Genomic DNA, 13,752 nt, shown 5'->3' with positions numbered 1-13,752 from the left:
TAATCTCCAAGTGTTTGGAGTTTTCCAGGTATCTTTTCTGTTATTGATTACTGGTTTAATTCCACTATGGTTGGAGTACATACTTTTTATAATTTCTTTGTTTTTGTTTTGTTTTTTTTTTTTAATTCAGTAAATGTGTGTTTTATGGCCCAGAATAGTCTGTCTTGGTGAGTGTTATGGAACACTTGTCTGTCTTGGTGAGTGTTATGGAACACTCACCAAGTGAGCTTCAAAAGAATGTATAGTCTGCTGTTGTTAAATGAATTATAAATGTTAATTAGATTCAGTTGATTAGTGCTGCTGTTTAAGTCAGTCAAACCCTTACTGATTTTTTGCCTGTTGGGTCTGTCAATTACTGATAAAAGAGTATAGCAGTCTCCAGCTAGAATGGTGCATTCATCTGTTCTCCTTGCAGTTCTATCAATTTTTGCCTCAGTACTTTGATGCTCTGTTGTGAGGTAATATACATTAAGGATTGTTATGCCTTTTTGGAAAATTTATCCTTTGTCATTATCTAATGCCCCTTTTTATGCCTGATAATTTTCCTTGCTCTGATGTCTGCTCTGTCTGAAATTAGTATAGCTATTCCAACTTTCTGTTTATTAATCTTAATATGTCATATCTTCCTCCATTTTACTTCCTCCCTTTACTTTTCATCTATGTATGTCTTTATATTTAAGGTGTTTTTCTCATAGACAACATATAGCTGGGTCTTGAATTTTTATCTACCATTATGGTTTCTGTTTTCATTGGTATATTTAGTCTACTGATATTTGGAAAGATTACCGATATAGCTGGATTAGTGTCTACTACATTTGTTACTCTTTTCTATTTATTGCCCTTGTTCTTTGTTTCCTTTATTTTCTTCTCCTCTTTCTTCTTTTTTTTTTTTTTAAGATTTTTCAAATTTATTTGACAGAGAGAGAGATGCCCTCCATAATACCCACCACCTGGCTCACCCAACCTCCCACCCCCTCCCCTTCAAAACCCTCAGTTTGTTTCTCAGAGTCCACAGTCTCTCATGATTCGTCTCCCCCTCCGATTTCCCCCAACTCCCTTCTCTCCATCTCCCCATGTCCTCCATGTTATTCCTTATGCTGCACAAATAAGCGAAACCATATGATAATTGACTCTGCTTGACTAATTTCACTCAGCATAATCTCCTCAGTCCTGTCCAGATTGACTCTGTCTTCTCTGGTGTTAATTGAATGTTTCTATTATTTCATTTTCCCTGTTAGCATTTCAGTTATACTTCATTTTTTACTGTTTTTCGTAGTTGCCCCAGAGTTCGCAGTATACATTTAGAATATCCAGGTCCACCTTCAAAAAACACTGTAACACTTAACAAGGGATGCCAGGTACCTTATAAGAGAATATTACCAGTTCTTCCCTCCTATCCCTTATAACAGTCCTGTCACTCATTTCACTTATTCTAAGCTATACTTAAATTGTAGCAATTATTGTTTGGAATGGTTATCTCTTAGATCAATTAAGAATAAGAAAAGATTTTATCTTAATTTCTTCCTTTTTCCTGCACTCTTCTGATCTGAGTTTCTTGTCTATCTCCTCGTCCATCTCTCTGAAGAACTTCTTTTTTTTTTTTTTTAATTTTTTATTTCTTTGACAGAGAGAAATCACAACTAGGCAGAGAGGCACGCAGAGAGAGAGGAGGAAGCAGGCTCCCTGCCAAGCAGAGAGCCCGATGCGGGGCTCGATCCCAGGACCCTGGGACCATGACCTGAGCTGAAAGCAGAGGCTTTAACCCACTGAGCCACCCAGGCGCCCCTGAAGAACTTCTTTTAACATTTCTTGCAAGTCAGGGTTACTGGTGACAGATTCCTTTAATCTTTGTGTAAGCAAGTCTTTATTCACTTTTGAAGGGATAATTTCACTGGATACAGAATTTTTGCATGGTGGTTTTTCCTTTTAACACTTACTCCATGCTCTTCTTGTTTGTGTGGTTTCCAGAGAAGTCAGTGTCATTCTTCTTTCTTCTCTATAGGTAAGTGGTTTTATTCTGGTGCCTTTCAATATTTTTTTCTTGTCTGATTTTCTGCAGTTTGAATACAACTTGCCTGGGTGTAAATTTTTGGCTATTTTCCCTGCCTTGTGTTCTCTGAGGTTCTTAGATCCTTGATTTAGTGTCTGTCATTAATTTTGGAAATTTCCTCACTATTATTACTCTAAATATTTTTTTCTATTCCTTTCTCGTTTTCTTCTGCCTTCTAATATTCCCATTACATATATGTCACACCTATTGTAATTGTCCCCCAACTCTTAAACATTCTTTTCTATCTTTTAAATTTTTTTTTCCTCTCTGCAGATCAGTTTTGGAAGTTTCTGTTGACATTCTACAAGCTGACAATTCTTTTCCCAGCCACGTACAGCCTATTGCAGAGGTCATCAAAGAACATCTTCATTTCTGTCATAGTGGGGTTTTTTTCCTGGTACTTCCTTTTGATTCCTTCTCGGAGTTTCTATTTGTCTGCCTACACTTCCCATCCATTCTTGCATTTTATCCTTTTCTCATTACAGCCCTTAGCATATTAATCATAATTTAAAAAAAAGAATCCTGGTCTTATAATTCCAAAACCTTTGCTATATCTGTGTCTGGCTTTGATACTTGCTCTATGTCTTCAAGTGGTGTTTTTTGTCTTTTAGTATGCCTTGCCATTTTTGTTAGAAGCCAGACCTGATCCACTGGGTAAAAGGAACTAAGATAAAATAGGCCTCTAGTGTAAGATTTATCTGGCTTGAGATTAGGCTTTGTTTATTATTTGTTTTCAGTGTAGAGGCTAAACCTTCCATTCATGTCCTTATTTCTGTCTCTGCTGTTAGCTTTGGGTTTCCCTTCAGACTTGTCCTTAAATGAGATCTGAGGTGTTAGTTGTGTCATAATCCCCCTGGTACTGGCTCCAGTGGTGGCTTCTGCTCCTGGGCTTCCGACTGGCAAGCTGTGATTCTCTGTATCCACAGGTCTGTCTCCCCAGTTTCAGAGGCCGCAGTTTGCCCTATGACTTCAGTTCTTTAGTGGATCTTTGAAGACTTGTTGGTTTTCAGTTTGTTTTGTTTTGTCTTTTACTGTGGGGGTGGAGAGATGATTTCCAATCTCCTTAATGTGCCAAACTAGAAATCAGAAGTCTACTTTTTTTAAACTCGATTTTGAATATGCGGATTTTTTTTAATTACTTAAAATCTGTTACAACTTGATATCAGCGGTCTTTCTCCCCAAACCAAGCACGCCACTGTTATTAAAAATAGCAGGTCAAGTTGAGTTTGAAGGATATTCTACAACTAATCTAATACTCTTTGGAACTGTCATGGTCACCTAAAAGAAAAGTTTGAAACTGTTACAGTTTAGTGGAGGAGACCAAGGAGACTTGATGGATTTGTCTTGAAACATTAAGGAAAAACTAGTGAAATCCAGATAAAGGGTGGGTTTAGGAACCTACCATCATGTGTTCTATCTTTGGGACAAAGGCACCATGGTTATTAAATGCTAATAGTAAAGAAAACTGGGTGCAGAGCAAACAGAAACTCTACTGTCTTTGTAACTCTTCAGTAGATTGAAAACTATTCTTTTTGGGGCGCCTGGGTGGCTCAGTGGGTTAAAGCCTCTGCCTTCGGCTCAGGTCATGATCCCAGGGTCCTGGGATCGAGCCCCACGTCTGGCTCTCTGCTCCTCGGAGAGCCTGCTTCCTCCTCTCTCTGTCTGCCTCCCTGCCTACCTGTGATCTGTCTCTCTCTCTCTCTCTGTCAAATAAATAAATAAAATCTTTAAAAACTATTCTTTTTTATTATTATTATTTATTTGACAGAGAGAGACACCGCAAGAGAGGGAACACAAGCAGGCAGAGTGGGAGAAGGAGAAGCAGGCTTCCTGCCAAGCAGGGAGCCCTATGTGAGGCTTGAACCCAGGACCCTGGGAACATGACCTCAGTCCAAGGCAGCCACTTAATGACTGAGCCACCCAGGCGCCCCAATTGAAAACTCTTCTAAAATAAAATTTTACATGAATAAAAAGTTGTAATTATTCTACTAAAAATATTGGTGCAATTATACTTTGCCCTTTTTATCCAGGTGTAAAATACTTGAGGTTTCCAAAGGCATACGGTAGAGCTTTGTGCAGCACTTTACAGAGGATCTTTGTGTGTGCTTTCGAACATCACAACAGACTTGGCAAGTAGACAGCGCAGGCATTATGCCTTTGATATGAGACTGTTGGTGAAGAGAGGATGTCTGCCCCGTTCCTGCCATTCAGTGGCAGGCCTGGCACCCAGCAGTGCTGCTTCTGTTCCCCTGGCCCATCATTTACCAAGGGGAACTGTTTTGTAGCAGATGTTTAACTCGTTTAAGAAGAAAAATATCTCTGGAGGGAGCTATATCCATTTGTATTTATTAAAGCAAGTGAACACCAAGAAAATTCTACAACTACAAAATTTACCAGAAATAATGTTTTCAGCCCTTTTCTTTCATTTTGACTCATCTGTCTTCCAGGTTCCTTGCTGGTCTATGTCGATCACCTTCTTGGAGAAGGGGCCTTTGCCCAGGTCTATGAAGTTACCCATGGAGAGGTGAATGATACCAAAAATAAACAGAAGTTCGTTTTAAAGGTAAATAATCTGAGGGCTTCATTGTATAGTATAGAAATGAATTTTAGAATTCGAGTTTGTCAGCCTCTTTTTTCTTTTTCAAAACAATGGTGATTTTACTGAGGTATATAGTCCACGATTAAGAAACAAAAGCCATATGGCAAGGATTTAGAAGGGTCTTGCCACAGAAATGATCTCACAGCAAGTTACATACTTGAGCAACAGTCCCTAGCTTGTCATCACTTTCTACCCCACGTTCTTTATTGGGTGAAAGTTGCTTTCTGACTATCGTTTTCCAGAACGTGAGGCTGGATGTGAATGTCACACACCTGATTTGCAGGTCCAGAAACCCGCCAACCCCTGGGAGTTCTACATCGGGACCCAGCTAATGGAAAGACTGAAGCCAAGCATGCGACACATGTTCATCAAATTCTATTCCGCCCACTTCTTCCAGAACGGCAGTGTATTAGTAGGGGATCTCTACAGCTACGGCACGTTGCTAGTAAGTGTATTCATCGTGATGATGCGAACAGGAGCTTGAAGGCCATCGTTGGCTGGTGCCTGGCACGTACCTTCCATAGTTGGAACTTCTATTGGAGTGGTGGGTGAGGGGTGAGAGCAAAGCTCTTGACTCGAGTGCTCCTCCATCCTGCGTGACCAGTTCAGGATTCCCCTCTGTGTTCTTTCTAGAATGCTATTAACCTCTATAAAAACACCCCAGAAAAAGTGATGCCACAAGCTCTGGTCCTGTCCTTCGCGATCAGAATGCTCTGCATGATTCAGCAAGTGCACGACTGTGAAATTATTCACGGAGACATTAAGCCCGACAATTTCATACTGGGAAACAGGCGAGTGTTGCACTTTGTACGCAGTTCTTACTGTGTCCCTCGCAACCTTTCCTTATTTGTGCTCATGCTGCCTGGCCCTTGTTTGTGTTAATACAGATTTTTGGAACAGGACGGTGATGACGACGATGTGTCTGCTGGCTTGGCGCTGATTGATCTGGGTCAGAGTATAGACATGAAACTTTTTCCGAAAGGAACTACATTTACAGCAAAGTGTGAGACCTCTGGTTTTCAGTGTATCGAGATGCTCAGCAACAAGCCGTGGAACTACCAGGTAGGGAACTCAAGGGAGAGCTTTGAAAATCATTTATTTTGCTTGCTATATTTTTAAAATGAACTTGGGGATCTCATTAGTTTGACCCTATCTCATCATCTTCTGTCCTTGGACTTAAGACCATGCTCAAGTGTTGTTTTCAGCAATGGACACATCCCACAGCTAGAGGCTTCTGAGTGCAGGTGGAGGCCAACCACCAGATTCCAGGGGAGGGAGGGAGAGGACTTCTAAGCTGTCCTCGTGCAAGAGGGGTTGGAGTGCTGTGTTTGACCCTAGACAGCAAAACGGAGGACTCGAGAAGGACGTGGTAGCTCCGGTAGCTCCGGAAGAACCACTTTAAAGGGGCTGCCTCCAGCAAAACCCAGACAGACATTCAGCTGGGTGCACCAGCGGGGCCCTGAACAAATGGCTTCCCAAAATGACTTAAAAGTAAAATCCTGTGATGAAACTAGCTGCCGAAGTAGAGACCTCCTCCTATGCTGATGCATAAGTTACTGTTCTAGTCATGGATACCTAGATTTTCTTTATAGATTGATTACTTTGGAGTTGCTGCAACAGTGTACTGCATGCTTTTCGGCACTTACATGAAAGTGAGAAATGAAGGAGGTGTCTGGAAGCCGGAAGGTCTTTTTAGGAGGTGAGAATTGGTGTTGGAGCTGCAGTGGGAGGGCATACACAGTAGAATGCTGGTAGAAAATGGAGTCTCAGTCACGGCCTGGAAACCCCCCTGCCTTGGGGTAGACACAGCACAGCCAGCAAGTCACACAGCTGGACAACTGCAGCTTTGCAGGAGTGGGGGCAGCCGACGCCCACCCAGACCCAGCAGAAGCGTGTGGAGGGGCAGGCCTCTGTACACAGGCAACAGTTTCTCCTTACTCTTCAGAGAAATCACCTGTTCTCACTGAACCATCGATTTTTACTTGTTTTCTTGCCTTTATAAATGGGAATCGTGCTGAGCATACTGTCCTAAGAAGTGTCTTCTAAGAAGCGAAGGAAATCACGTATGAGAAAGAACGTGCCTTGTCGATTATAAAATAACATGATAGGGCAGCAGGCTGTCCCAGGGCAAGATTTTTAAGGCCATCCCTATGTGACTCTAGTTTTTGTAAGACTGTTTTCTCATCTATAAGATGGTAGTGAAAATTAACGACTAGCCTAGAACTCTTCCTATCAGTGCAGATGGCTCTTAACTCCATGTCACGTGAGTGAGCTGTTGGTGGTGTGTGTTTGCTACATGCATGTTCATGGTATCGCTTATACTTTCGTTAACTTTTTTTAACATATGTAGAAACATACACTCACCTTCAGTGTCCAAAAAGCCTAATGGAGTTTTACATGTTTATATCTTGAGGAAATTTAAGCTGGGACTCTCCCAACCCCTCGTGTACACACCCACCCACCACAACCAAAAAAAAAAAAAAAGAAAGAAAGAAAAGCTGTTGGCAGTAATTTTACAAAATGTAGCATCAATATAAAAATAAGATTAGATTCGGGCCCTGAAGGAAAACTTAGAACAGCTCTGATTTATCTGCCTCATGAGTCATCAAATTTAGCAAATACTTTATTCCTTCTCTTGCTCCTAATCAAAGGACCAGAGAGTTGTTTCAAAGGCTTCTGTCTCTGACCACCAGTGCCCTCAGCAGGCCTGAGAGTAATGGGCTGAATTTAGTTGTGTTCTGCTCTGTCCCCGGTGCCTTATTTCTATGCCATGGGGGTTTTGCAGTTCATTCTCATGCTTCCAGGAGCTGGAACTCTGACCCTGAGCTCTGTCCTGAGCTCGAGTCCAGCCTGTCTCCCTGGTCCTGGCATGTGCACCGTTGGGCTCATCAGAACCATCCAGCCAGTTTCTCAGATGCTGATGGTATGGGATGTAAAGCTAGCCAAAAACTGATTGATTTTCTTAAAAATAAAGAAAGAAAAGAGAAAGTTCTTCCACTGAAGACCTATCACTACACTAAGACTGCTTAAGTCCTGTTTTGGAGTAAAGTGTGTCTAAGACATTTAGTTGGATCTTTAGTTCCTCTTAGTTGTAATAGATTCAGCACTCCGGTGCTTGACGCATTGGGTTGTGCGAAGGTGAAGTTCTGTTCAGCTGTCCAAGCGCGTGGAAGCCGGAGGCGGGAGTGAGGTTGCCCGGCGTGTTGGACACTACAGTTTACCTGGTATTTTATGCATTGTGTCTCCAGGCTGCCTCATCTGGACATGTGGAGTGAGTTCTTTCACATCATGTTGAATATTCCCGACTGTCATCATCTTCCGTCTTTGGATTTGTTAAGGCAAAAACTGAAGAAAGTATTTCAACAACACTATATAAACAAGATCAAGACCCTACGTAACAGGTTAATCGTACTGCTCTTAGAATATAAGCGTTCTCGAAAATAAAATACGGACATTCCTTAAAAATCACTTTGTAAATGCTGGCCGGCTCACTCTGATCCTTGAGGTTTTCCATATTTCTTGTTTATGTAAATGTTTCTTAAAAATAAAGTCCACAAAATATATCTAAGTGACTTGGCTGTTATAAATATTTCATCAAAGTGTACAACCTAGTAAGGCACCCCCACATTGCAGGTGATGGGGCACCTCTTGGGATGCAGGCATTCAGGAGAATAATTTGGATTCATATATTCTCTAAAAATGCTTTTAAACACTCTCCTCTTCCCCTTTAAGCCAAAAAAGGGGTAAGACAGCTTTTTTCTAAGGTGAGGATTTGTATTTGTATATAATAAACAAATTCTCCAAAGATATTCAAAGGATTTCATGTTTTTATGGATAAAATTTGCCTGTTCTTTTTTTTTTTTTTTTTAAGGCTTATATACTTATTTGAGAGATAAGATGGGGGAGGGGCAGAGAGAAAGAGAATCCTTAAGCAGACACCCCGCTGAGCAAGGAACCGCACGCACGGCTCCATCCCAGGACCCTGAATCATGAGCTCAGCCAAAATCATGTCAGGGGCTTCACGGACTGAGCCCCCCAGGCACCCCAAAATTTGTCTGTTCTTTATTGTACCATTCTGCAGTGCTATCTCTGGGAAATGTAACAGGTATAAACCTTAAGCTTCTTTATTTTTTAAAAGCACCATTCAAAGGAATAGCTCCCATCTTGAAAATAGTTTTACAAGCTATATAAATCATTAATTACCTCTACAATCATAGCAGCCAACTAGCATTTATTGACTTTTAAAGCTGGAAGTGTCCTCCCTCTTTCTTTAGCATTATGTTGAAAAGAAATCTGAGGTGACACCCAATTCAAGAGCACAGAGCGAACTGCTTCGTCCTCCCACCCTTAACTCCCAGCCACCAGGTACCTGTTCCAAGAGCAACCGTGGCTCACTTTTTTTTTAATCTTTACAAAAATGATTCTATGCATATTTCTGTATATTTTTCATACCACTGGCATATTGTGGTTTTTTAAATTTAATGTATGGGGTGTATTTACATGTAGGATGGTCTCCTTTCAGTTAATGACACTAATATTTCATTATATGCTGTATCTGTAAATTCCTAGAAACAAATTGCAGGGTCAACGGTTGATGCATTTAAAATGTTAGTGGGCACCTGGGTGATTCGGTTGATTAAGCGTCTGCCTTTGGCTCAGGTCATGATTCCAAGGTCCTGGGGTTGAATCCCACATCAGACTCCCTGCTCAGCAGGTAGCCTGCTTCTCCCTCTCCCTCTGCCCGCTGTTCCCCTGCTTGTGCTTTCTCTCTCAGTAAATAAATAAAATCTTAAAAGAAAAAAAAAATGTCCTCTAATTTTTTGATACTAGTACTGATTTAAATACTTAGCACTAAGCTTTTGGTTGCTTAAATCAAATTAGATCTAATTTTTTCCTATTTTTCCTAGCTGGTAGTTTTGAATATATGAAGCCTGTTTGTTTCTGTTTTAAAAAAAAAAAAAGACTTTTCAGACAATTCTTTTGAAGTTCCCTGGTAAATAGTCTTCAGTATGAAAATCCTGTGTATGTCTTTACCAATTTTTCACTGCCAATTTTCCTCTTACTGGCTGTTGAGAAGAGGGCAGAGCAACCGTGGCAGCCAGCCTCCCTGCCTCCTGCTTTAGAGGGAGCTCTTCTCACCTTGACCCAGGAAGCTCACGACTGGCCTGAGGGAGACATGTTTCATCATGTTGGAGAAGCACCCATCGATTGCTTCTTATAAATGTGAATTATGACATGTTTCTAGTTTTCTTGCCCGTCTTTCCGCAATAGTATCAAAATAATCAAGTACTGATAAAGCCAAGTTTGTGGGGGGTTTTTTTCTTTTGAAAATGACTGTTTTCAGGGGAAAGCAAGACAAAAGAAGATAAGGCTGCTGTTTGCTAACCTAAGAGCAAAATGTGTCCACCCCTGAAACTCAGCTGGGGGTGCCTTCTTCAGTCTTGGGCAGGGAGGACACTTGGTGGTCTGACCCCTGCTGACATGCCCTTTGTTCCCACCAGCCCATTTGCTACTCCTGGATCTCCAGCTTCGGTCACACTCCCGATACCCTCCATGTTATTCACACCAATAAACTCAGCCTGACCACGGTGTCGTCCCAGCACTGCTGTTGCCCATCTGGTGTCTGATCTATGCCAAGGGCTTTACTTAAATAAACTTCACAGTCTCATTTCCTAGCAACAGCCTTTTCTCCAGGGAGAAAGGCTCCATCTGAACAAAGTAAGTTACTTTAAGCATTTCAGCCAAATAGTCTTTTTTTTTTTTTTTGGTCCATTACCTGGTACAAATTATAGCAATCATCTTTAATTATAAATTAGTTGTCTGCTTTGCACACACACCCACCCAATGTTTACCTGCACAAGGAAAAAAGCTCTAACCAAAGGACAGCTGAAATGTATGCATGAGAAGTCAGCATTGGGAGGGAGGAAACACAGCTCGCGCCAGTAATGAGCCTGAAGTTTCCCCGAGGACAGAGCTGGGTCTTATCCATCTGTGTCCCCTGCAAAGCTGAGCAGGGATGCAGGTTATGCTAAGTGCTCCGGCATTGGCTAGACTTAGCGTGGGTTCAGATTTAATATCTACCTCGGGTCAAGACATCTCGTATTCATTCTTGGCCCTGAACTCCACGTTCTAAGTTCTAGCTAAGAATCAGTCTGGTCCCGACTTCTTTCAGTGCCTTGTCCCTGTGGATCACATCTGTGGTATAAGGAATGATTCTAAAACTGACTTTTCTAAAGACTAAGAACCTGAAAGTGTAACTCCCGCTTATCAGAAGTAAGAGCTCTTAAATAGCTGGGCATTTGGCACAGTCTCTAACGACACCCACAAGCTATTACTACCCCACACCTTCCTCTGCCACTGATCCTAGGACTCCTCATTCTTGGTCTTCCATTTTCCTCATCCCTGGAGTCAATCCATCTGTCCATTGGTTCCATTCTGGAATGTTTCAGACGAACCCATTTCTGGACTGGCCTGGTTGTAAGCAGACTAAGGTGCCGTAAGAAAGGAACCTCCCCCCCAACCCCCCCACACACACCCCAACACACACACAGTAGCTTAGAGAGGACAAGTGATTAAAGTCTCCTGTTATGGTCTGGGGGTAAGTGACGCCATGCTGGCACCGATTCTGCCACCCTCCACAGAAGGCTTCCAGTACGTTCTGATTGTTGCCATTCTCAGTCAAGAAGTGGAGAAGATGGAGAGACTGCTCCTGAGGACAGGGCCTGTAAGGTGCAGACCCGGGTTTGGCTCACAGTCCAAGGGGCTGACACAATCATGTTGCCCATCCTCCTACCGGGGAGACAGGAATAAAGTGGCCAGCTGGGAGACCATGTGCCAAAACGTGATGGTGACACGTTCACTGAAAGGTGGAAGAAAGACCCAGAGAAAGGGGCCAATGGCAACAACTCTTGTTAGTGCTTCCTCTGAGAAGGGGGCAGTGGGGGGCCCCCTGGTGGCCATGGGGGCTGCTGCAAGTCAGGAGTAATTGGCTCCAGTCTCTCCCACCCAAAGGCTCATCCATCAAGAAAGTTACAAGAGGGTGCCTGGGTGGCTCAGTTGGTTAAGCAACTGTCTTCGGCTCAGGTCATGATCCTGGGGTCCCAGGATTGAGTCCCACATTGGGCTTCCAGCTCTGCGGGAAGTCTGCTTTGCCCTCTGACCTCCTTTCTCATGCTCTCTCATTCTTTCTCAAATAAATAATTTAAAAATCTTTAAAAAAATTACAAGATAGGGTTTATTCTATTACTGTTTAATGTCGAACAGGTGGAACAACATATAGGTCCACCAATAATTCAAGTTTTCAATCAATCACAAAACACTGGTGGTATGCACACTTGGCAGCATTTTGTGTGTGTCTGTGTGTGTGTGTATACGAACACATGTATATCAAGATAAAAAATACTGCTAAGTGAAAAAAGGCTCTTGACCTCTACATACAAAAATGTCATGACATCCCACTTAGGATAAAAAAATGCAATTACAGTTGACCCTTGAACATGAGCTTGGACTCATAAGCAGGTCCACTTATATATGGATTTTTTTTAAATTACAGAACTGTAAATGGACTTTCTCTTCCTTATGACTTAATTAACACTTTATTTTCTCTAGCTTTATCATAAGAATATAGTATATAATACACATTACATGTAAATTACATGTTAATCAGATGTTATGTTACTGGTAAACCTTTTCTGGTCAACAGTAGTCTGTTAGCAAAGTTTTGGGGGGAGTCAAAAGTGATATGCAGATTTCTGACTATGCTGGGATCAGCGCCCCTATCCCCCAACCCCGTGTTGGTCAAGGGTCCGCTGCATATTCATGACAGACATGACTGTAAATGTTTAGGTGTGTTTCCAGAAGGACAAACAAGAAACTCAGCATCACCACTGGGAAGGGGGCTTCACATGGTGCGTGGAAGAATAAAGGGGAGGTAGGCGTCAGGAGAAGGAAGAATACAGAGCAACTTCTGACTTTTTACTATATTTCTGTGTTGAGTTTTTGTTTCTTTTTTTTTTTAACAATGACTGCATAGTTTCTCACTTAAAAATGCCCACCACGTGTTCAAGTTAAAAAAATTAAGTTGCCACTGGGTACACTGAGCATATAATATTTAGTATAACAATACACGTTAGGTATACGAAGAAAGAAGAGCAGTCCGGAGGGCAGCAGGACTCCATAAACCCCATAAGATGGGGGGTCAGTGACATCCCACCTTCCGAGGATCGTCATGGTAACAGAATTCTAAAGCAGCAATGCTGGATACCAGGTGTGGCTTTGAACCAGGAACAGCAGTTTGCGAGAGCAAGCGCCGAAGGGGCAGGGTGGGCATCCGTCTGCCCATCCTCCTCCTTCAGCCCCCCAGTCTTGGGGGGAGGTCCCATCCATCCCAACTGCAGGGGGGCAAAAGGGGCACAAGGCATGACGGGGCATGGTCCGTGGGGAGCCGGGGTGTGATGCCAGATGATCTGGCCCCAGGGGCCATGCACGAAACTTTGGCTTTGCTCCTACACCAGAGGTCACCTTCAGAACCGAGGAAAAGGCGGCCCTCCCAAGCTAGCTTCCTCTGCCACTCTGACGGGACACAGGACTCAGGCCTCACTGCACTCGGAGGCCTCAGGTCATGGACCCCTGCCTTCCAGTGGGTCCCGTGGGGGGAGGGGGCGGTACAGAGGAATGAGGAGTTACACACTGACAACTCGCTCAAAATGCGATTGTGAGGTACAGTAGCCAGATTCGTAGAGACGGAAAGAAAGAACAGTGCCTGCCGGGGCCTGGGGGAGGAGGGAACAGGCAGCGACGGTTGACGGGTTACAGTTCCATTGGGGATGACAAAAAGTTCTGGAGATCTGTTGCACAACAACATGAATATACTTAAAACGACGGAACTATACTTAGAATTGGTTACGATGGTAACTTCTTTGTTACGAGTATTTTCCACAATTAAAAGTTTCGTTAATAAAATGATTTTAATTTCCCAAAAGGAGTGTGTCACTGCATTAGGAGATCTCCAGCTGGGGAAAGTGACCTCAAAGAGCAACTTACTCAAAATCTTGCTATTACTGTAATTTAATGAAAGCTTTGAGAGCCTTCCCCAGAAAGAGAG

At 42.6% G+C, this 13,752-nt stretch overlaps 1 protein-coding gene across 1 annotated transcript in view; it reads left to right on the top strand.

The window, feature by feature from the left end:
• The window catches only part of BUB1 (BUB1 mitotic checkpoint serine/threonine kinase), a 44,379-nt gene extending 36,139 nt beyond the window's left edge, over positions 1–8,240 (top strand). The window contains exons 20-25 of the mRNA XM_045979410.1: positions 4,498–4,613; positions 4,933–5,094; positions 5,283–5,440; positions 5,537–5,711; positions 6,242–6,348; positions 7,898–8,240. Coding sequence (XP_045835366.1) covers positions 4,498–4,613; positions 4,933–5,094; positions 5,283–5,440; positions 5,537–5,711; positions 6,242–6,348; positions 7,898–8,093 — 914 coding nt within the window. The 3' untranslated portion in view covers positions 8,094–8,240. The remainder of the gene's footprint in view (positions 1–4,497; positions 4,614–4,932; positions 5,095–5,282; positions 5,441–5,536; positions 5,712–6,241; positions 6,349–7,897) is intronic.
• The last annotated feature ends 5,512 nt before the right edge of the window (positions 8,241–13,752 follow it).

This window comes from Meles meles, chromosome 15 (assembly GCF_922984935.1).
Source record: "Meles meles chromosome 15, mMelMel3.1 paternal haplotype, whole genome shotgun sequence".
Classification (NCBI taxonomy): domain Eukaryota; kingdom Metazoa; phylum Chordata; class Mammalia; order Carnivora; family Mustelidae; genus Meles; species Meles meles.
This window is presented reverse-complemented; position numbering and strand designations above follow the sequence as displayed.